This window comes from Pogona vitticeps, chromosome 3 (assembly GCF_051106095.1).
Source record: "Pogona vitticeps strain Pit_001003342236 chromosome 3, PviZW2.1, whole genome shotgun sequence".
Lineage (NCBI taxonomy): Eukaryota > Metazoa > Chordata > Lepidosauria > Squamata > Agamidae > Pogona > Pogona vitticeps.
The window spans coordinates 55,476,943-55,502,255 of NC_135785.1; the positions used below are offsets into that span (position 1 = coordinate 55,476,943).

At 40.4% G+C, this 25,313-nt stretch overlaps 1 protein-coding gene across 1 annotated transcript in view; it reads left to right on the forward strand.

The window, feature by feature from the left end:
* Positions 1-1,021: 1,021 nt before the first annotated feature.
* The window catches only part of WBP1L (WW domain binding protein 1 like), a 75,651-nt gene continuing 51,359 nt past the window's right edge, over positions 1,022-25,313 (forward strand). The window contains exon 1 of the mRNA XM_020790806.3: positions 1,022-1,175. Coding sequence (XP_020646465.1) covers positions 1,089-1,175 — 87 coding nt within the window. The 5' untranslated portion in view covers positions 1,022-1,088. The remainder of the gene's footprint in view (positions 1,176-25,313) is intronic.

Here is a 25,313-nt window from a genome sequence, read left to right on the forward strand (position 1 = left end):
ATTTAACAGTAGGCTTCCCAACACCACATCTGTTCAAGATCCTGTGAAGCTTTGGATGCCCTGTTCAATTGGCCATGATGATGTGTGTTTTTGTGTTTGCAAAGGCACTCCTCACTTACTGTCCATCTTAGGTCCAGCCATAGATGGTCCATCCTTCTTCCTGCACAACCCCCCAAAATAAGATATTAAAATAAGAGAGAATGTGGCCGAGAGAGAAAGCCACCACATGGGTTGTCTTTCCAAATAGGAGAAAGAAAGTCTCAGTGTTTCTATTAAAGAGCCCGAAAAACCCACAACAACCATTTCTATTAGAGACCTTGTCTGTTTCTGTCAGTGGAGGAAGTTGGGCTCACTGGAGAGAGTCCCTGCCACTGTAATGCTCAAATAGAGAATTCTGATGGACAAAAGAAGGCAAGGTGGTTGCTTTTTCTCTTATATTTGTATGCTGCACTGTCCTGATAGGGTACCTCTAAGGGGTAGAGGCGGCTGGCTGCTCACAGTGCTCTCTCCAGGCAAGGTTGCGGGAGAATGAGAGAGTGCACCTACGGAGGCACCGCTACCTTCTCTTGCTTCTATGTTTCTTCACCGTATCCAAAAATATGCCACCTTTTAGCGTGTTTCTGCTTTCAAGGCTCGATCCAATGTTGTTGTGCAAAATAATGCCCTTTGCAGTCACAGTTAAAGCTCAGTTTCTGCCCTAGCGGTGGCTGAAGACAGAATTCAAGCAAGCTCCCGACTGTTCTTCCCCCTCTACATTTTCAGTCTTCTGCCTTTCCCGCTTGCGTCACGTTCTCGGAGCCTGCCTCTGACGCCCGTCAAGCCCATTTCCGCCACACTTAACATGGGCGCCTCCCAGTGCCTCTCTTTCCCGTCGCCGGAGTGGGCGGAACGTAGTCTTGAGATGTCTTCATTTCTGAAGCACTATTTTTAAATAGCAGCGGCGAAAGCCAATGAAAGAAAGGAAGGTCCTCCTAGTACCCAATGCGAAGCACGCCATGGGTGGGGTAACCCTGGCGGGGTACTCCCGTTCACCGGCTAGGCTCGCAGTAGCCGGGTGAAGAGAGCTGGGGAGCGGGGGGTGGGGGGGCATGGAGAGGAGGGTCCTTCGCGCCATGGCTCTGCTTCTCTTCCAGGCCTTGCCTGAGGGGTTGCCGGTCAGCGTGGAGCCCGCGCAGGTAAGAGAGCCAGAGAAGGGTCGGGGTGGCCTATCGGGGGAGGAATTCGGGGTTCAGGCCTCAATGCTGAGGTGAGGAGAGCAGGCCAGGCCAGGCCAGGCCGTGGGAGTAGAAAGGGGTCGGGCAGTGAAAGGCCTGTCGAGTGGGCAGAAGGAGCGAAAGAGAGGCCTTCGTTACAGATAGATGCCTTGCTTGGGGTGGCCTTGGGAACAGGTTTGGCATGAGGTACTGGAAGAGGCCTGAGGGGTATTGAGATCCGCAAGAGAAGTGTTTGAAGGAGCGATGGGACGCGCTATGTTTGCTGGGCGTGTTTATTTTGATTTGGAAAACGAAGCGGGTCTTGGGATGTTGTGTTCCTTCCTTGTAGGAAACATGAGAGTCGCCTTGCTTTTTATACTCTTTTCCAGTATAAAACGTTGACATAGCAAATACTAAGCACAGTCGTGATGTTTTATGCGTGCACATACCGAAGAGCGCCAGTGCATAGAACGGTTATCCACTTTATTAGGATTTTCAAGGGTGCAATCTTTTACATGGTTACTAGGGAATAAGCTCCATTGGACTAAGCTGTGCTTGCTTCTGATTGCAGAAGTCTGACTTCTAAAAACTCATTGAGTTTTAAAAGAAGACTGACAAGTGTTTGAAGTGTAGCCTGTTGAAATGATTAGTGCCAAGTAGGAATCCCAGAGAAAATAATGAAATATTGCCAAGTAAGAACCCCATCAAATAAAAGGAAAACACTCTCTCTTTGCTTCTCTGATTTCCTATATACAAATCTGTAACAAACAAAAATAAAACCAGAACTTCAAAAAGTAACTTCTTTGAACTGCAAGTTACAGGATTCCCACCCTCGCACTACTGGAAGTGCTGGCTGGTAGGTTTTGGAAGTTGTACTCCTGAAAGTAATGTTTCCAGTGTCTGAGTAAAACTTGAAATTCTTGTTATCTCATTCACTCGTCAGAGCAAGGAGTCTGGTAAATGATGTCACTGTTCTGTTCAGGAAAACATCTTGGAGCTGCACTCCCCCACATTCCCTTCCCCCTGTGCCACTGCATGTAAAGCTTGTCCCCTGTAGGGAGAAGGAGAAATATTTGTGAGGTGCTATGTGTGATTGCACAGGTATGTCTCATCAGGTGAACAGGTGTCTTGTGCACTGTCATGAAGTATTTTGCGCTAGGGCTGTGATACCACAATGCACAATAAAAATGAGCTGCTACATTTGCGAAGGTTGTTTGTGTGTGTGTAAGGTGTGTGATATCAAGGCTCCTTCACAGTTGCTGGTGCTGTGTACTTTAAAAGGATAAGTTACCCCCCAAAAAAGTATTTTTATACAGTATGTCTGATATGTATTCAGCTGCCCAGAACACTCCTCTATGTAAGAAGAGCATAGTATATGCTCAGTGCTCAGGTGAATTTGTAGCAACAGTGTTCAAGTTCTGTAATAAATGTTGTCAACCTTGTGTCCTCTTCATCGAATGCATGAAATATATCTCTTCCTTTGTGAACAAACGGATGCAGCTCAGACATTGCAAGTGGAAACCTACAGACACTAGTGGGAGAACACTATGTTCTCCCTAGGCATATTATCTCTGACCTTAAGGTCACTGTACTTCAATTATAATGTCTGGGAGACAAAAAGGCTGCAAAATCAGGGACAGATTTGTGCAGGAGTGCTATCTCATGGTCAAAATAATGATTATAGCACAAAAAAGCAGTTAAGGTTTCAAGTTTTGTTTACTAGTTGTACTTTTGTATTCCACTAAATATAATTTATGTATTGTATTTCTGCTGTAGGAATGTATTTCTGTTATGTTAGTTGTTGGTCAGTTCTTCTGCCATTTGTTTTCATGTGCAATAAGCTAGTTTTTAAAATATTAGAACTCTTTATAGGCTAATGTACCTTTGGGAAAGAGTAGAACTGATTTGAAATAGAATGAGAAAATTCAGATTTGTTTACATCTTTATTAATGCATTCTAGAACTTTTTAATGATAGAACAAGGGAAGACACCCTCCATACATGCAAGATGACTTTGAAGAAGACAACCTTTTTAATGTGTAGAAGCAGATGACTGGGAATGGTGGAAAATTAATGTTCATAATCATATGAAGATCTCCACCAATAAAGAAGCCCACCTTCCGTCAGTGCTAAAGCAATAGGGATAGAAGAGGGTAGTCTAGCAAACTTCTCTCATCATGTGTCTACCTTTGTTAGTTTTAGAATGCTTAAATATGGTTTATTTGTATGTAGTCCTCAAGCCATTACAAAACAAATAGTTACCGAGGGATACCATGTGTCTATATAAAATAAGACATTAACTAATTAATACAAACTCAGATCATATGAAATGTTTTAAAAGTTTAGAAAAGTTGATTTCTAGCAAAACACTAGAAAAAGGGGTATTGGTATTAAAGGAAGAATCAGAACTAGAGAAGTTTTCATTAGGAGTGTATACAGTACTTTGTTTTTTTCTAAGCAATATTTTTCTGGAGGAACCATGTAATAACTATTGCTATATAAAATGGGTTGTGGAGTCTCTAGTGCCACAAGCAGTTGCTTTTGGTTTTTTTTTAATTGAGGAAAATATATACTGTAGTTGTGTTCCTTTTACACCCTCCTTTATTGTATAACACAAGCATGCTGAGTTTACAATCTTCTGAATAACCTGCTTTTATATCATATTTTGACATTCAGGGTCAGGATGGTTTATATAGTCATGACAACTCTTACATTTTTTGCTAATGGATGTAGAAATGTATGACTCTGAGGCATCAGAGAAGGAATAAAAAATGGAAAGATGATTTCTGCCATGGTTATTGACCTTGTGTGCATTCTACTCCTGCAATGTTGTTCATTCTTGACTATTTTCTAATTACTTTGTATAATAATAACCAGACTGTCACTTCTGAGCATTTCACCACCTAGGAGTTAAAGGAAAAGAATCTAGAAAATTAAATGGATTAAAAACTGCCTTTTACCTATGATTCAATCGCTACATCTCCTTGTCCCTGTACATTCCTGAACATGGGAGATAAGGGTTATCATAGAGGGCTTAGAGGTGGGGGCTGTCTAGAATTAGTAAGAGAGCAATGACTACAGGATAGGTGTTTTATTTATATATATATATGAGAGAGAGAGAGAGAGAGAGAGATTAAAAAAATTGAGATTCAAATCCAAACCTAAAGACATTTGATGAAGATAAAATTGATTCTTCATTATACAGTCATTCTGTTGTCATTGCTTTTCATGCTACCATTTTCAACCATAAGCTTGAAAACATGGGGTATGCCTATACAATTCTTGTATATCATCGAATTGTTACTAATTTATAGTGATCCTTGTAAGGTTTTCAAGGAGGTTTTCGAAGAGTGGATTATCTTTTGCCATTCCCACAGGGCTTCTATGGCTGAATTGGGACATCTTCTGTGTCACAATCCAAGTCCCTATCCACTACACCACTCTAGCTCTTAAGTAAATAAATGCAGAATACATATAAGATATTCTCATGGATACAAACAAACAAAATTGTTGGATTGTTCATGGACTTTTTCAGCGTTATGTTTTAAAATGTATATAGGAGGAATCTGTGACCTCTGGAACTCTGGAAGCTGCACACAGCCATCCCTGGACTTTGAAGGGCCGCTCCTGTAGACCCCTCCCCAAATGTCTACGAGAATGGGATGTGTTTTTTTTTAAACTGGAAAGGTCCTTTGTACTTTTTGGTGGCTAGCACTGAAAAAAAAATTGCAATGCAGGGGACAAAAGTACTAGAAGCTCCTAGATGGCCTGGGGGAAAGGGTTTCTGAGTGATTTTTAATTTTTTTTTTAAAAGGTGAGGTTTTTGTGAGGCTTGGAGATCCTAGGGGTCTACGTTCAAGCCCTTGGGAGCCTGCATGTAGCCCATTACTGATATTAACCTAAGCCTTAATTATTAAGGCATTGGTTGTTGTAGGTTTTTCTGGCTGTGTGGCTATGTTCTGGAGGTTTTTCTTCCTAACGTTTCTCCAGTCTCTGTGGCCGGCATCTTCAGAGGACAGGAGTTAGAACTCTGTCTGTGTTCTGGTGTAGTGTGTGGGATAGTTGGGTATTTGTAGCTGTGGAATCAGCCTTTTGTCCTTTTCAGGAGATTGGGTGATTATGGTGATCAGAGTGTTTTTTTGTTACCGTATTGTTGTGATAAGGGGGGAGATGATCTGTCACTGTGATTGATGGGTGTCGTTAGCTAACGAAGAAAAACCTCTAGAACACAGCCAAATAGCCCAGAAAACCTACAATAACCATCAGATGCTGGCCATGAAAGCCTTCAAGAATATATTTTGGCATTGTTGGTATACAGAACCTCTATAAGAGTCAAAGATCATGATAGTACCCTCCAGAGGATTTTTTTGGCTGGTTTCCTGGTATCTTGTGGAGAGTTTTCCATCATTTCAGATGGCAATTCTGTTGAAGCAATGACTCATCTTTGGAAATGGGGAAATGGCCAGTAGATGAATGTGATGATTCCTGTCTATAGTATCCCCTTCAACTGAATGGAGCTAAATTAGCCTTCTGGTTTTCTAAAGATTTAATAAGGATTAAACAAGTGGGAGGGCAACTAGAACTGTGATGGTGGAAAACTCAGAGAGGTTCCAAACTAAACTTGGGCTAGAGGCCTACTCTGTGGTGGTAGCAAAGAAGTCTTTCTTCTCTGCCTCCCTTGCATAGGCAGAACTTTGTTGATTATTCAAGGGTCTTTGATGCTTTCTTTCAACAAGAAGAGATCAAACACCATTCACAAGCTCACTGTGAACAGTTTATACAACACCTTGCAGACTGACTTGCTTGACTTCATTGTGATTTAAATAGTATAGTTGATGCAGTTCTAGGGCATGTAACTTTGGCTCTTGCTAGTCCTGAAAAATGATACGTTTTCAGTCTGTGCCATATAAGGGTGTGGACAGGATCCTTGGAAAGATGATAGCTGCTATATGTATGCTAGATATTTGCCATTCCTTGCTCATAAAAGTGGTATTTGTATTGTTTTTAGAAATATGTTGTGCCATTGCCTGGGGTCTTGCAGGTAACAAAGGTGGGATATAAACAAATTAATAAAATGAAATAAAATATAAAATAAAATATAGCATGAAGCTAACATATTTAGAGTTAAGACAATGCTGCATGAGTCTGAAGTATAGTATCTTTTTTCCTTGTCAAAATATTGTACATGTTTGCAACATCTCTACAGTAATAAACATTTTCTCTTGCGGTATTGAGCAGCCTTCATCATTCCTTTCTTCCCATAAAGAAAGCATGCTCCTTTATATAAAGGCAATACTGTATTATTATAGTTCACAAAAAAAAAATTATATAAAAGATTGTTCTTATGTTGGTATGTATGAATGACTGCTATTTTACTCTTACAAGAAAAAACTAAGTGAAGAAGAACACTATTCTGTTAGGGTGAGTAACAAATGCAACTGACTTTTGTGGTTGCTGAAAAAGGGAACCTATTAATCTCTCAGTTTGGTAAGAATTTGTTTCAGAGTAGCCATTGCAGTATATTTGATCCGTAAAGGGGGGGGGTGTAACATGATTCTGCCAAAGTGGAATGTCTGAACATTTTTCTATTCATTTATTATATTTATGATGTTTTGTTCTGCACAAGTCAGCTAAACAGTACTTACAGTAAAACCAGCATATCATACAGTAACTACAAAACAGCAACTATAAGACAAGTGTTACAAATAAATGATTGTTAAAGCTCATTCAGCAGTGCTTACCTAACCACAAGGTCTTCTCATGTGGTTCTAACTTCGTAGCATTAAATTGGGTGCTCCCTCTTCTCCTGCCAAGCCCTCCTACCAATAACTGGAGTTATTTTTCTATAGCTAACAGTGTCTGAGAGTACATTACCAGTAAAGCAACAAATGTATCAGTCTACCTTTTATGCAAGGTCGTGTTCTAGCCAATATACAGTAATTCTGCTTTAGCATCCTGTGTTTTTGATCATGTCCAATCTTGCAAGACAGTGTAGGGTCAAAACATGTCAGTCTTGAAACAACATAATCCAGCAGGTGGCATTCTTATCTCAGACTGAATTCTTTATTCAGTGTTTCTGCCTGGTACTGCAAGGCATACGGCGGAATCTATCCTCACTATTTACAGAGCTCTATTTCTGTAATGAGACTAATTTCTTCCACATTTATTTTTACTCACTCTTCAGTGTTTTTCACAAATAAAAAAAATCAAAGTAATTAAAAATGACAGAAGAATATAAAGATATAATATCATAAGGCTGGACTGGAGGAATCCCAAAATGGAATTAAGATTGCCGGAAGAAACATCAACAACCTCTGATATGCAGATGATACCACTCTGATGGCAGAAAGTGAGGAGGAATTAAGGAACCTTGTAATGAGGGTGAAAGAGGAGAGTGCAAAAAGATTTGTCATGAAGCTCAACATCAAAAAAACTAAGATCATGGCCACTGGTCCCATCACCTCCTGGGAAATAGAAGGGGAAGATATGGAGACAGTGACAGATTTTACTTTCTTGGGCTTGGAGGCTCTTGAGAGTCCACTAGACTGCAAGAAGAACAAATCTGTCCATTCTAAAGGAAATCAACCCTGAGTGCTCACTGGAAGGACAGATCCTGAAGCTGAGGCTCCAATACTTTGGCCATCTCATGAGAAGCGAAGACTCCTTGAAAAAGACGTTGATGTTAGGAAAGTGTGAAGGCAGGAGGAGAAGGGGACGACAGAGGATGAGATGGTTGGACAGTGTCATCGAAGCAACCAACATGAATTTGACCCAACTCTGGGAGGCAGTGGAAGATAGGAGAGCCTGCTGTGCTCTGGTCCATGGGGTCAAGAGTCAGACACGACTAAACAACTAAACCCACACACACACAATATCATAGTAATAGTGGAATAAAGTCATTTTTGAAAGGACAAACAATTTCACCAGAGGTTAAAAAATATGAATGTATGCTGCCCCCCTGTCTTTGATGCTTAGGTTCCTTGACATTTAGTCCAGTCGTGTCCGACTCTGGGGCGCGGTGCTCATCCCCATTTCCAAGCTGTAGTGCCAGCGTTTGTCTGTAGACAGTTTCCGTGGTCACATGGCCGGCGTGACTAGACATGGAACGCCGTTACCTTCCCACCATGGTGGTACCTATTTATCTACTTGCATTTGCATGCTTTCAAACTGCTAGGTTGGCAGGAGCTGGGACAAACGATGGGAGCTCACACCATAGTGTGGATTCGATCTTACGACTGCTGGTCGTCTGACCTTGCAGCACATGGACTTCTAGGGTTTAACCCACAGAACCACCACATCCCTTTGGTGCTTACTGTTGCACTAATCCTTGCCCAGCATTAAGAAAGTGATAGCTATAGCAATTTTCATACACCCACTTGTAAGCCATGATAGTCCATGTACAGATACATATACTGTCCATGGAGTATATTATTTATTTATTTATTTATTTATTTATTTATTTATTTATTTATTTATTTATTTATTTATTTATTTATTTATTTATTTATTTATTTATTGGACTTATATACCGCCCCATAGCGCTACAAGCACTCTCCGGGCGGTTTACAATTTTTAATTATACAGGCTACACATTGCCCCCCCCCCCAGCAAGCTGGGTACTCATTTTACCGATCTTGGAAGGCTGAGTCAACCTTGAGCCGGCTACCTGGGATTTGAACCCCAGGTCGTGAGCACAGTTTTAGCTGCAGTACAGTGTTTTAACCACTGCGCCACGAGGCTCAAATTATTCAAATTTCAGCTTTATATAAGCAGTCTACATAAATGTGGGATGGAACTAGAGTGAAATGGAACACCAAAAATGACAACTGAATATTAACATTTGCCATACACTTTCAAAGGCCTTCTTAGTGTAAACATCCCTGACAGTAAACAAGTTAGTTAATGATAACCCTCTGTGAACTGGTACACAAGTATCTTAGATTGTTGATTGCTTTTCTAGCAATGAGTTCTGATTTCAAATTTCAAGTATATTTTGACTGACTTTGGGTAAAAGGTTGTTTGTTCTGTCTTCTAACTGCTACCTGTGTTAGTCCCAAAATAACATGTTGGTGACAAGATCTCGATTAGATTGCAACAGTTTCCATGTAGCAAACATCACTTCAAAGCTAAAATTAAGCTACATGGAGTACAGGTGTACTTCTTCCTTTTTAAAGAAAGTCTGTTTAGAGTGGCTTTTCAGATATTTTAAAGAAACTGTTTAAAATAGGTCTGAACATCTTTAGGCATAGAAGGCTTAGTTGTGTGGTTTATTATGGACACTTTCCATTAGCTGCTTCTGTCAGTCTTATATTCAAGTATATCAGGCTCTTGCTAGCAGTTGTCTGGGAACTACTTCTCACCTATAATCTGAAGTACTGCAGAAACCTGCAAACCAGTTTGACTAGAGAGTGTACTAGAGTACTTAGTATGTTTGCTACAGATAATACCTGCCGTACTGTATCTGTATCAAGTGGCTTTTAAAAAAATAATGGGAAGGTGTTCAGAATGGCTGTTCTTCTGAAACTAGCATGAAGGGAGCAGCGATGTCCTATTACATCTAAGACAATAGGACTGCACATCTAAGTTTATTCATGCAGTAGGTACATTTACACAATGTGACAGGCCAGTGATCTGTTGGGACTCTTCCTCATCGTGAACATATAGGCTGACATTAAGTAATGTAAATATATGACACTTGTGTAGGTATCATGACATGATCAGCCATGACTGTATTTGGGAGCCATTTTGAGCAGCCGGCAGCCATTTTGAAAACCTGACAATCAGCTGTTTTGATCATCGTAATGCGAAGAATTGGTTCCCGAAGCAGGGAACTGATCATCGCAAAGCGAAAAAAAAACATCAAAGCATCGTTTTGTGATCGCAATGGTGATCGCAGAAACATAGTTGTGAAGCGTTTCCGTCATTATACGGGGTAATCGTTAAGCGGGGCACGACTTTACATTGGTCCTAATCCTTATCCAGTGAGTGCAAGCACACTATTCCTTCATGACAAGCCAAAGCTCCTGGGGATCCATGTATTTACATGATGTGCAACCTCAGCAGGAGTATGCTTGATATAATGGACATCACTCCAGTGTCTTTCCTCCCCCTTTAAATATTCTTTGCAGAAGGGTAGATGGTTATTGAAGGATGCTTTGATTTATTTCTCCATCACCAGAGCATTAATTGGCGCTTCTTCATGATCTCGTGGCAATCATACAGAAACCTTTATTCAGTGTTGTCAAAATGATGTACATGAACACTATGAAAATAATCTATAACATTTACTACCACAAATGGAACTTCCATAACATACTGCTTTTCTTGAGTGTGACTCAAGAACTGTTGAGAGTAGAGCTGTCACAGTTCCAGTGCCTTATTTCCTTTGATTGTATATTGAGACACAATAATAGTATTGCTGTGGGGTTATTATTCTGTGCCTTGCAATCCTACAGCTTGCTCCATTAGGGTTTTTCATTCTCTTGAAAAGGTTTTGGGAGCTTGGGTTTTGCATAGAATTTAAATTTTGACCTGAGGTTAGGAAAATATTGTGATTTGGACTGGCATTTTTTTGCAGGTGTGATGCTCGGCTTGGTGGGAAAAACCTGAATACTTTGAATTTGAGATCATATTAGTGGGTGGGGCATAAAAATGAACTTCATTCATAGCCATGTATGCTGTCAGAATAATTATTTGAATTATAGACATTTGATTCCCTAGACTGACTGAAACAATTTCAGCTTGGAATCAGCCTGTCTTTCATCACTTGTACTCATCATGCTAATAATTGTGTGTGAACTAAATCAGTGTTTTTCCATTGTTCTTGTTACAACAGACCCTTCAGTTTGATTTGCTCAAGATTACTACTTTGCTAAACTGGGATTTGAAGCAAGGCCCAGATGTCCAAAGTACAGGCCCGCTGGCCCTGTACTTTGTCTTGCTTAAACAACAAGCTTGCTTTAAATGAACTAGAGGTATTTTTGAAAGAACATAGAAACATGATAACCATTCTTCTTTCTAGGTTGTGCTAGACTGAGGAAAACTCAGATGTAAAAATGATAATGGGTCAGTTTATCTTTTCATTCTTTACTTTGTTTTACAAATGCTGGGCTGGTGATTTGGAGATGTAGGTGATTGTATTAAGGAAGGACTCAAAGTTGCAATTCTTAAGATGACAGAAGTACAGAACGTTGTGTTCACTGGTCTGTAACCAAAGAGACAGCATTGTGAGAACATTACATTTAATAGTGTTTCTGAGTTACTTAGGAAGGTGTCAGGAATATTCAGTAGGTACTGTGGCCAAGTATTATTTCTCAAAATACTGTCATATTGGCATTGGTGAATGATCTCAGTTTGTTCCCACCCCAATTCCAGAGGACTCAGAGAAGGGGCAATGATGGATCATGTACAAAAACAGAAAACTGTTTTGCTGGGAAAAAGAAAGGCTAACACTCATCATATATCAGCAAGAAATGTAGGGTAGATTCACATTTGGAACTCCCTCCCACAGGTGGCTAAGCTGTCCCCATCTTTACAGTCCTTCCACAAACAGGCAAAACCTTTCTTGAAGAGAAAGGTTCCTCTCACTGCCTGACTTCCTGAGTGGGATTTTTAAATAGATTGTTATGACTTACTGCTTTGAATGTGTTTTTAGTGCTGCTTTCAGAGTGGTATTTGTTCCTTTTTAATATTTGTATGTTTATTAGCTTTAATTGTCTTTTAATTTACTTCTGTCATACTATCGTAGCACCATTGAGAGTGTCCTAACCTATGGCATTCTGGCATGGTTTGGGAGTAGCTCTGTAGTGGACAAAAAAGCTCTGCAGAGAACCATTAAAATTGCCCAGAATATCATCGGGCTCCAGCTACCAACCCTGGATGACATCTTCACATCCCGCTGTCTGAGGAAGTCACACAGCATCCTGAGAGACTCTTCCCATCCTGCTTATAACTTTTTTGAACTGTTACCGTCTGGCAGAAGATATAGAACAATTAAGACTCGGACCACACGTTTTCTGAATAGTTTTTATCCCAGAGCTATAATTGCAATTAATAATGAGCTTAAAGACACCAGTAGTGAATAATTAGTTGGACTGTGTTACTTGGCCTGCGGTGCAGATGTTTGTATTTTTAGTGGGGGACTTTTGTGGGTGGGGAGTGTTTGGGGAATTTTATGTGTGTGCATGTGTCTGGTCTGGGTGTTTGTGAATTTCATTATATGTGTATATACTTACAATGACAATAAATTATTATTATTATTATTATTATTATTATTATTATTATTATTATTATTATTATTATTATTATTATTATTATTATTGATTTATGATGCCTTGGGTCCTGTTTAAGGAGAAGAGCAGGCAGGATGGAGGGAGGGGGGATTTACACATAGGCTTCCAAGATACATAATGTGGTGTTTGTATTGTTGGCTGTTAATGCAGGTATATGTCCATGAGAAGTGGCTTCAAATACAAAGTTCAGAAACTTCATATTTAGCAGTGAAAAATGAGGCATTGCTGAGTTGCAGAAATTATCCCATTTGTCGCATTTTACAACAATTTCAGTTAGTTTTTCCTGGTTCTCTTGGAAAACTGGTAGCTCTTCAGGTTGCTGGAAGTACGTGATGTGAGGCAAATTTGTTTGAGAAGATACCTTAAAATATTTGTTTAGATGATTTGTAGAATGCTTGTTCTTTTGAATACATGATTTGTAATTATGTTTATATTTTGCAAACTAAAACAAAACCCTAACTTGGTTTTTTGAATTTGGATTTCTGAAAGAAAGAGCTTGGGAACATGTAACAACAGGCCAACATTTTTATATACAGTATTAAAAGGGTGTGTGAAGGCATATTTACTAGCAGTTAGCTTGCTTTTGTAAAGAATTAACTGCCAAGACTGGAATTTCCAGCAGCCACTCTTAATGGTGTGCTGTATATTTGGCACTGACTTAGATGAAAGAGCAGACAATATAGTTGCATATTTGCAGATAACGTCTTATTGGGGCTTTGTGAACAGCCCAAAACAAGGTAAAAATTGTCCAGTTCTCTTATACTTATTCAAATAAACAAAATAATTTAAAAGAAGTAATTATAAAATGATGCACAAAGCAGAGTGACAATGTGGAAGTTCAAGGTGGAAATTATCTAAGTAAATCAATTTCAGATATTATTTGGAGATAGGCTCAACTGCCATCTATTCTATGTCACGGTTATATGACAAACCTGATGTCATTTCAGACTGCATCAGCTCCTAAGAAACTGAAAATGATAGTAGAATTAATGTAGAAATGGCAAACCACATCTAGACTGTTAGGTTGAGTATAAAGCCAGTTTGAAGAGTCTTCTACATCTCATGCAAGAATGCCATATGAGAAAAAGTGAAATTAAATTAAAATATTACATTATACACAAGCAGAATCATGGGAATTGCTATAGAACTTACCCAACAGACACTAATTGATTTGTTGGATGTTTGTAGAACAAAAATAGTGGCTGTTTTCTATATAGTTTGAAGATGCAGCTAAGAAAACTGTGGTTATCTCTGACTTCCCCTATTCAGATGATGACTAATATTCTAGGGGGCTTCCAATTCCCCTAAAGGTTTGGCTGATAGCCTCTGCCATTCAAACACATTCAGTTTATGCTAATTTTGTAGTGCAAATATGCTATTACCATTGTAACAACCTGAATTTTATCTGTTAAGAAGAGAGAATTTGACATGTCTGGAAAGCTCCCAGTAGCACAGTGAAGTACTATAAACAAAAATAAGCATCCCACGATGCTTCAGAAGTCTAATTTATATGAGCAGAAGTTAAACAGCATGAGGTATGTCTGGCAAAGTTCTGCTCTGAACAGCATGAGGTATGTCTAGTTCTGCACTGAAGAGTGAAATATCCCTTTCCTCACTGCTAAAATCGAAGGCTGAATTTGGTAGCTTACATTGTCTTTTTCTTTTTAAGTTAGCACATTCTACATTTGGAAAAAATGTGGGCTTTGAGGCAGCACATTGTGTTTGGCTGTGAGATATCAAGAAAATATGTCTGCATCTATTTATGTTGGATTAGTATACATTTTCAAGTGACTTTCATTTGGATTCTACGTAGACATTAAGGTATCAAAAATTGTATTGTCATATATTGTTCTGTCTAAAAATGTGTTACTGTAACACATGTTGTACATTTTAAACCAGTGGTTCTTAACGTGGGCAATAATGCCCCCCAGGGGGCAATTTTGTTTGTCAGGGGGGTGGTAGAAGAAAAGGGGCGGTGTGGGGGCGCGGAACAAAAGGGGGACAGTAGGGGGGCGCTGGAGCAAGCCAAACCTGTGAAGGCGGTTGCAGCCACGGTGCTGGCAATGGATCCGGTGCCGGCACTGCCAGACAATCCAGCTCTTTCTGCCTGCCACGTCTCTCCTTTCTCCCTTAGGGGAGCACCGAGTGTGGATTGGGTGGAAGGAAAGGGTCTCTCAGGTCCCCATCCTCGCCCAGTGCCTTGCACCTGGGTGGGGAGGGAGAGACGAGCCCTGTTTGTCCGTCCTGCCTTCCCACCCACCTTCCCGCCTGTTGCAAGGGAAGTGTGGAGAGAAACAGGTCAGTTTGGGGTGGCAGGATTTCTAGGGATGGGGCTGGCTTGGGTCATCCTGGGTGGGTGGGAATTTGGCAGCTTTTCCAGCTTTTCTTGTCCTGTTGTGGCTGGCTGGCTGTCGGGGGAAAGAAAGTTCACCTGGCCAACTTTAAATGGCTTTGAGGGACGTTGAACTTGAGATGTTCCCCTGTCTTCCGTGTACACGGATGTGATGTGCCTCTATGTGTAAATCCTCTGGGAGAGAAAGCTTTCAAATTGAATTGAGAGCGCTGAGGGCAAAATCCACGGGGCTGTCATAGACAAGCAAACGCACTGCAGAAAGTCAGCTGCTCCACTTTCTCCCTGAACCCTGAGGATCCGTTCAGTGGAGGCAAAAAGGGCAGCATGTCAGTGGCTTGAGTATAACCGTTTGCTTCAAGAAGGGGGTGGCAGGGCACTCCAAAAGATTTAGACTACAACTCCCACAATCTCCTGCCCTTGGCCCACCTTCCTGCCCATTGCAATGGAAGCGCGGAAAGAAACGGGTTGGTTTGGGGTGGCGCATCATCTCTCATTGAGCTATTCAGCAGTTCAGCAGTTCAGTTGTTTATTGTTCTGTTGGGTACTTGGAAAGTTGTTTTTAAGGTAATTTGTTATGGATGTTGTTGCAACCCTCCCCCAAAGTAATTTGTGTGAGTAAATGTTTCAAAGAGTGTTAGTTATTCATTACTTTCTGACTACTGTAAAACCCTTGGGACTGTGAAGTGATTGTCATAAAACTTGAAAATTCTTCTCAAAATCTTCTGAAAAGATAATGTGAAAGTGTTAGATTAAACAAGTTTCGTGTGTGGAAGGTTGCTTTGGTCAACAGACTTTTGCATTATTTTAACAATGCTCCTTGAATTAAAAAAACAATTTAAAACTGCTACAAGGCAATATACAACCCTAATTTGTTTCTCTATTTCCTTAATACAAAGTCTACTATCTACAGAATTTCTCTCTAGCTCTCTAGCTCTGCTTTTTCAAAAAAAATTATTTTGAGACCCAAGTGGGTTGCTATCTTGAATTTAGGGTTCAGACAGCAGCAAAGTCAATATTCCTTTCCTTTCAAACAAATACTCTAGTCTAAGATTCTCTGATTCTTAAAATTCTGTTAGGACTTGTAGCTGAAGTGACAAAACCAATTGCTAGCATATTATTGCCAGCAATGGCAATAATGTGCCAGCTGACATATTATTGGTCAGTATGAAGACTAAGTCTTTTGGTGAAACTAGAATGGGCCATTAATATATAGTCCTGGCTATGCTTTCATCAGGATGTGGCCAGAAGCCATGGAGACATATTGTTTTTAATTGCCACCCTTTAGCATCAGAGAGTTTGTGGAAGATAAAGTGAAGCTTTTATCAAGCTGCATTTTTTGAGCTTTGGAATACACAGGCCTGTGTCCAGTAAGGATCATCTTGCTGGTTGAAGGAGAAATTAGGCTGCTTCCCTACCCCAATTTTCTTTCTCCTGTGCTGCCCTCATTCTCCATTGCCACCACACCAGGCTCAGTTACCCAACTCACACTTAACAGCAGATCTGAAGTGGTCTGCAAGAGGGAGGGACATCACTGATAACTGTCTCCTTCCCTCTTCTGAAAGGGGACAGTGCCTTCTATCAGTGGAGTGACTTCCACTGGATAAAAACCTCAGCACCCTTTTTTATTTTCATGTCTTGTTTTGTGTTTTGCCCATGAGTAATTGATTGATTAGGCATCCTTCAGTCTCGAGAGACTATGGTTAACGTGCTCTGTATGGAGGACTTGGAACAGTGTCTAGTGTGGTTGAGGAGGCCGATTCGAGAATGACAATCCCTTCCACGCTGAACACAAATACAATCTGTCCCCTGTCCAGCTCCCTGATTTTGCTGCTTTCGGGACTGCCTCTTTGCCTCGGCCTGCTGGACAAGGGTCTCTTCAAATTTGGAGAGGCTGTGATGCAACGCCTGCCTCCAGGCTGAACACTCAGATGTCAAGGTTTCCCATCTGTTGAGGTCTATTTCTAAGGCCTTCAGATCCCGCTTGCAGATATCCTTGTATTGCAGCTGGGGTTTCCCTCTGGGGTGATTTCCCTGCAGTAATTCTCCATGCAGAAGATATTTTGGAATCTGATGTCAAAGGGATCTGATGTTGACCCATCAAAAACTACAGTGCCCTTCATTCCCCCATGAAAGAACCTGATGATGTTAAGGAGTTGAGGTGGACATCCAATCTTGGGAAGTATTTTAAAAAGGCCCTCTCTGCTAACCAAATCAAAGGCCTTTGTGAGATCTATGAAGGCCACAAAGAGTGGCTGTTGTTGTTCCCTACATTTCTCCTGCAACTGTCGGAGGGAGAATACAATGTCAGTGGTGGATCTATTAGCTCGAAATCCACGCTGTGATTCTGGAAAGACTCTGTCTGCAAGCACTTGGCCTCTCTTCAGCACAACACAGGCAAGCAACGCTGAGAAGAGAGACGCCAGGGTAGTTATTGCAGTCACCCCTGTCTCCTTTGTTATATAGTGTGACAATGTTTGCTTCATTTTTGAATTCTTGTTGTGCTCTGTAAAACATTTTGTGTGTCTCTTTGCATTGTACTTTTTAACGTGAACTCCAGTTTGATATTATATTTTGGTTTCTCAGTTTTATAGTTTCATTTTTTTTGTGCTCTTCATGTAAACTTTTTGTGTGTGTATGTATATATATATATATATATATATATATATATATATATATATATTCTGTAAAAGTTTTCTTTGTGTCTTTTAACCCTTTTTTATAGTGTGCATGAATAAGTATTTTCCACAAATCTTAATTTAATTTCGGAGTTTTCGTCTTGAAATTTTTAGTTCCTGCATTGCGGTTTGTTTTTATGCCCTTTTTATATTTCTTTTTGCATCTTAAAATTCACTTGTAACTAAATCATTAAATGTCCCTGGTTTTTTTTCCGGGCATTTCATTTTCTTGCAATTGAATTTTATTTTCAGGGGTCATTAGATTTAAGTGTCTTGAATAAACAAACAAACAAACAAACAAATAAGATATTGCCGTGGGTAGGGGGACAATGACAGCGTCCTCAGTGGCTCAAGGGGGCGTTTCTTTCAAAAAGGTTAAGAACTACTCTTTTAAACCATTCTCTTCTTATATTGTAGGATGTAGCTGAAAGATGTCTCTTCCACTTATTTTTACCCTTTCTTTGTCTGAACCTAATCCAGCTTTCCATATTATGTGTTCTGCATACCGACTGAACAGATATACACTTGCCTGACAGCTTGGCCCATGGGAAACCATTCTGTTTCTTCATATTCTGCCCTAACAATAGTTTCCTGTTCACAGTATAAATTATGCATTGGGGCAATCAAGTGTCAAGACACCCCTTTCTTTTAAAAAAACCATAGCTTCTTATTACAGTGGTGCCTCGCTTTATGATTGCCCCGCATTACGATGAATCAGGTTTACAATGATCTTTTTGCGATTGCAATTGCGATCGCAAAACGATGGTCTAAATGGGGAAAATTCGCTTTGCGATAATCCGTTCCCTGCTTCGGGAACCGATTCTTCGCAAAACAATGGTTTTTAAACAGCTGATCAGCAGTTTCAAAATGGCCACCGGGTAACTAAAATGGCTCCCCACTGTGTTTAGGGACGGATTCCTCGCTATACAGGCAGCGAAAATGGCCGCCGTATGGAGGATCTTCGCTGGACGGTGAGTTTTAAGCCCATTGGAATGCATTGAAAGGTCTTCAGTGCATTTCAATGGGCTTTTTATTTTCGCTTTACGATGTTTTCGCTTAACAGCGATTTTCCTGGAACAGATTATCGCCGTTAAACGAGGGACCACTGTATCTATACAGTCAAAGGCTTTACTGTAGTCTTAAAAGGAAAGACTGAAATTGTTTGGTGTGCTCTAGTTGTCAGCATATGTTTGCAATATGGTCTCTATTGCCTCTTCCTTTTTGAAATTGAGCTTCAACATCTGGCATTTCTCAGCCCATATCAGGAAAAAGTCTCTTTGTTGCAACACCTTGGGCATCACTTCACTTGCATGAGAAATTAATGGAATGATCCTATAATTATGGCACTCCTTGACATTTCATTTTTGGGGGATTCGAATGTGTTTTGGACCCCCTATGGCCATTGTTTTATTTTCCAGATTTGTTAGCATATTCTTCTTAGGATTTTTACATATGTTGTCTCTATAGTTTGGAATAGGTTTATCAGAATCCCATCTACTACTGGCGATTTATTTCTTCCAAGTGTTTTCAGAGCAGCTTTTTCCTTCACTTTCTAAAATTACACATTTTTCATCATTGAATTCCTCTTCAAGAGAATCTCTCATCCTAGTATCTCTTTTGTATGGTTCTTTATACATTGCTTCCTTTGTACATTGTCCTTTATGTTGCTTCCACCTTCTCTTTTCTTGGTTCAGATATTGTGTTTCCATGTTTCAGCATTCCTTATCTAGCTTTAAATTTTCCAGACCTCATAGGTCTATTGAGCCCACTCACATACAGTTTAAGCCAATCTCTTTTCTTCCAACTCAAAGTAAAACACATTCATATTGGATTTTCTTTAATATAAATGTTTTGTCTCAAGCTGGGAATGACTGCTTTATAGATGCATCCTTGCTGCTGTGTCTTTTCTGTAAGTATGCAGTAAAGTTGTGTTATTTATTTGTACTTTCTGCTTTCTACCAATAGCAGCATACTTAGAAAGAAACCCTGATGAAAATTTATTATTCCATTTTTTATACAAAAATGTGGTCATAGTGTATGCATGCAACAAGAGAGTGGATGAGAATTTATAATCTCACTTTCTGTTTAGTTACATCATACTCTTAGTAGAGTGAAGTGTTTATTACTCAAGATTTGTCATACATTCTTTATTGCTTAGACTCTTGTCTTTACAACAAACATTCATAGCATTAGGAGAGATTTGGTCTATCCCCTATAATCATGTACCTAAACAGTTCATGCATTGCATAAAATATTGTCTTTTTCTTATTGAAGGAAGCCTGTTTTATACATTTGGAAGATAAAACAATAGCTAGAGATGCACACTTATGTTAAGAGAAAAGCTGCTTGCATTTTTCTTTTCATTATGAACTTTTGGATGAGAACCAGGACCTTCGAGCGATGATGCGAATGAGGAGAAGGCTAGAGCGTAGATGGAGGAAGAACCGAACGGATCATAATTGGATAGCTGTTAAGGTCACAACTAACCTTTACCTGAATAAGGTAAAGGCTGCATGTTGATTATTCTTCACTAACCGGATAAGCGAAGTGTCAAACCAGCAGGCGGAGTTATTCCATATAGTGCACGACCTATCCAGAACTGGTTCAGGTGATAGGCCTGCCCCTAGTTTTTCACCTGACCAGTTTGCAGATTTTAAAAAATCTAAAGTGGAGGCCATCCGCTTCAGGCACACTTGGACCCATTTCAGTCAGGCTTCAGGCCGCACCATGGTACAGAGACGGCATTGGTCACCCTGTATGATGACCTGTTGAGGGAGGCCGACAGGGGCAAAAGATCTCTGTTGGTCCTCCTTGATATCTCGGCGGCCTTCGATACCGTCGACCACGGTATTCTCCTAGGGAGGCTCTCCGAGTTGGGAATTGGTGGCTTGGCGCTTGCCTGGCTCCATTCCTTCTTGGAGGACCGTCCCCAGAGAGTATAGTTTGGGGAGATTGTTTCAGCCCCGTGGAGTCTCAATTGTGGGGTTCCACAGGGGTCGATTATCTCCCCAGTGCTGTTTAACATCTACATGAGGCCGCTGGGTGGGGTCATCAGGGGGTGTGGAGCATCGTGTCATCAGTATGCAGATGACACCCAGCTCTACATCTCCTTTTCACTAACTGCAGGTGATGCCATCCTGTCCCTTCAGCGCTGCTTGTGGACCATACTGCAATGGATGCAGGAAAATGGGCTGAGGCTGAACCCGGACAAGATGGAAGTTCTGAGGGTGGGGGCTCCCATGGCTGGCGGCCTGGGTGACTCTCTCTCGTTCGGGGGGGTGACCCTGGCTGCGAAGAGTGGGGTCCGCAGCTTGGGCGTACACTTGGACCCGACGCTCACCATGGAAACGCAGGTGGTGTTGGTGGTCCGCACCGCCTTTTTTCACCTCTGGGGGATAGCCCGGCTGCGGCCCTACCTTGACACGGGGCACTCACTATCTTGGTGCACGTGCTCGTAATCTCAAGATTAGACCACTGTAACGTGCTCTACGTGGGGCTGTCTTTGAGGCTGGTGCGGAAACTTCAGGTGGTGCAGAACGCAGCGGCCAGACTCCTTACTGGAGTGAGAAAACACCAGCACATTTCTCCTATTCTGGCCATGCTGCACTGGCTGCCCATTCGGTTCCACATTGACTTCAAAGTATTAATGTTTACTTATAAGGCCCTAAACGGTTTAGGACCTCAATACCTGGTCGAACGCCTGCTCCCACCAAGATCTACCTGGATCACCTGCATGAGCCAGGAGGTGAGGTTGAGGAACCTGACACCGAGGGAGGCCCGGAGGGAAAAGACATGAAACTGGGCCTTCTTGGCGGTGGCTCCTCGCCTCTGGAATAACCTTCCTCCGGAGATTCGCGAGGCCCCTTTGCTGGGCACATTTAAAACCCAACTAAAAACATGGATGTTCATCCAGGCCTTCCCTCCTGTCAGCACTTGACTCTTTTTTCTTTTGCTATTCATTATTTATTGTATTTGTGCACTGTTTCTGTTATTGATTAGACCAACTGTTTTGCGTTATTTAATGTATATATGTTGTTGGTAGCCGCCCAGAGTGGTAGAATATACCAGATGGGTGGGATATAAATCAAATAAATAAATAGATAGATAGATAGATAGACAGACAGACAGACAGACAGACAGACAGACAGACAGACAGACAGACAAATAAACTGTAACACTTTCAATAAAAGTTAGAGAAATACAATGTAACAGAACATGTTGTAGGGTGGGTTATTTTAACTAGCTGCTTTAATCCTAAAGCTGTTGTTTGTAACACATTTTTGCATTACAATATTTCTTTTAGTTTTTCTTAAAATTTTTCCTTTTAAAAAGAAGCCGACTATTGGGTTAAAAGGAAGCTGACTGAGTATTGTGTCTAACAGCAGCCTACCCAAAAATGACCAGAGAATAGTTTTTGAACAAAGAATGTTACTAGAAGATTTAATGTAACTTGGACTGCATTTTCAAAGGAAGATCAAGCTATGACAAGAAAACAGAATAAGGTTATGTATTAACTGTGTTATGGCAAAATAGTGACTGAGTAGACAGCTACATATGTTCACCGCAGCAGTGTGATCCATCCCCTCAGTCCCCTTGTCTCTTTTACGTGTGGATACTTTCTGAGCTAGGCCTCTCCTGTTCATCTGCATAAAGAAGAATTAGAAAAAGGATGTCTTGCATTTGTTGGATCTTCTGCTGTTACTTATTTCTTGAGTCAGAGGCATGTGCATTGCAAGCTGCTTATTTATTGATTTGTTTAAAATGTTTTTAACCTTGGTCTTCAGTCAAAAAGGATCTCAAAGTAGGAGTCAGTGACAACAAAAATAGCATTCTTTTCTGTTATAAGTCATATGATCTCTTTGACAAAACAAAAAAGTAAAGGACTGGTGAGAGATGTCTGAAAGAGAAAGCCAGCGAACTTCAGGCTTAGAGGAGTTTTTGCAATGATGAAATAGCCCTGCTTCCCATTTTCCTCTGCTTCAGCCTGATGAAGTGCTTGTTGCTGAGTGACAGTTGACACAGGAGAGAACTGGATTTGGGATCTTAGAAGAGCCAGAAGAGCCATATTCCTCTGTTGCAGCCTGATAGAATGATTGTTGCCAGGTGATCATTTTTCAATATAGTGTGTGAAGGATTGGGGGCAGATCTATGTAGCTCTAGTTGATGAGTGTCCTGAGGTTTATGACCGCTTGGTTGTGGAAGTATTGAAGGGCAAGTTGTAGTCTTGCTCCATTATATGCTCTTTCATCCCTCACTAACTGTATATAATACAGTAGTTTCTATGGACAGAAAAGAGCAGATACGGATTAAATGGTTTTCAATGCATTCCTATGGGAAATGCAGATTCAACATAAGAACTTTTCAACTTGAGAACCACCTTCCAATACGGATTAAGTTCTTAAGTAGAGACCCCACTGTAGTACATCGGAGTCAAAATCCAGTTGATGATTTATGCATGCATAGGTGAAATAACAAAGTATCCCCACAGCAAATCACAACTAATTAATAAAATGCTGGTTCCATTGCTTGTCACAATATGGACATGCAACCCAAAACATGACTGTTATCTTGTTAATTAGCAGCAATTTACTGCTGCAATTCACAAAATTTTAGTTGTGTGTCTGTAAAACACCAACAAGATCCCATCTTGGGACCAAGTGCTTTCCCCCCTGCTAAAACTGAGGGTCTTCATACTGGTTTTAGAATAATGAGAAATTGTCTTTAAATTCATAATACAAGTTGCCAAATATTTTATCTATATTGCAATCTAGACTTGATTTGTACCGCATGTTTCCCACTATGCCAGTTATGTGGAGAACCTGTGATAAAATTGTAAACATGGACATGGAGTTCTCATCTGGAAGTGTCAAATGGCATGAATCCACTCATGGAAACTTCTGCTCTATTCTGCCTGCTAGTGTTGCCTGTCTGACAGAACTGATGCTGTGAAATGAAATTATGAATTCTAAATCAGAATTCTAAAGGGAGCAAGTATTTTTATGTTCATTCTGTCACACTGCAAATGTGTCTGATTAGTTTCATGTCTGGAAGCTACTGGAGCCTTGTGATGCAGTCGTTAAAATGTAGTACTGCAGCCAAAACTCTGGTCATGACCTGGGTTCAATCTCAGGTAGCTGACTCAAGGTTCACTCAGCCTTCCATCCTTCCGAGGTTGGTAGATTGAGTACCCAGCTTGCTGGGGGTTGGGGGAAATGTGTAGCCTGTAGATTACCCAGAGAGTGATGTAAGCACTATGGAGCAGTATAGAAGCAGCACACTTTCACTTTTTCTTCACTATAGATTAGCTAATGAGACAGTAATAAGTTGTTTATGCCAATTTTTTTATCATATGAAAGAAGGCAGTTCTTTATGAGATCAACTTCCATTGATGAAGTGGAATATGTTCAGACAATCGCAAGATAAAGCTCCTAAAGTAGGACTGTTTCTCTTCCTCATGCCAGTCAGTTGACTTTGTTGTCTGTGACACTCCATTTTATTCTGATTTCTCCTACCAGGTTTTCAATAGTCAGCATTTTGTCACTGGCTATGCTTAGCTCTTAATTAGCTGTTTTGTGTTTATCCACTTGAGATTTCTCCCCCTAGTGTTTTATTTGTGTGTTTGTTTGGACTTCCCCAGGCTTTGTGGTGTAGTGATTAAATTACAGTATTGTAGTCAAAAAATCTGCTCATGACCTGCATTTGATCCTAGCAGATTCAGATAGCCATCTCAAGGTTGACTCAGCCTTCCATCCTTCTGTGGTTGATAAATTGAGTACCCAGCAGGGAAGGGGGCAATGTGTAGCCCATATAATTGAATTGTAAACTGCCGAGAGAGTGCTTTAAGTTCTGTTGTACGGTATATAAGCAGTACACTTGCTTTGCTTCCTGATAACTTTCTACTGTGATTGATTTCTTAAAAAGCGATGAATTGAGCTTTTTGTTAGTATATAGAGGACTGGTTGGGAGCAAGTAAAATAATTCACTTGACCTATGTATGGCAAATGGCACTGAGAAGCAGAAAAGATGGCGATAAATTAATTTCCTCTGCGTAAACAAAGACACTTGGAGCATGCATTTGTATTAGCCATGGGTGAAGCGCACAGGTTTCTTTGTAGGTCTTAGCAGGATTGGAGATTAAATTTATTGTAGAGTTAGGCAAAAAAAAAAACACAAACATTTTTCAGAGGTTATGAGATGCCTGCATGACTGTCTGACTCATCAAGCCACACTTTGCAACCTGGACTCAGTAGCTTCCCATGGCTTGAAACACCTTCTTTTCTCTTCTCTCTGCCATTTTTTAACCATTTGACTGGATGAAGAGTTCAATAGAACTTGACAATTTGTATATTTTTTCACCAAAGTTGATCCTGATAGAGGTATTGTCTACCTATGCATTCTGAATTTTGATTTTGCTTTATGATTTAATACAGCCTCGTTCTGGGCTTTCATGCGAAAGCAGCAGTTGGCTTTCTGCCTTGGATTCTGTAAAAGTAAAATAGGCAAAATGATTATTGGATGGCATATATGCATGTCCCTGTTATTTAGAAGGATGTTTACTAATGATTATGATGTTTGCATTTTGTGCATTTATTTAAAAGACTTTATTTAATAATCACCCAGCAGATGATCGAAGGGAATTATGTTCTCTCTTTTGGGACAGCTAGCTGATAAAAGCAGTATTCCGTAATGCATCAGACTGATGCTTCATATTGTTGGATGCAAGATGCTGGAAACTATCCCTTGCTAGCTTTAATTTTTGTTGCAGCTGATTAGAAAGACTTGCTAAAATTCATTTTGCAAGA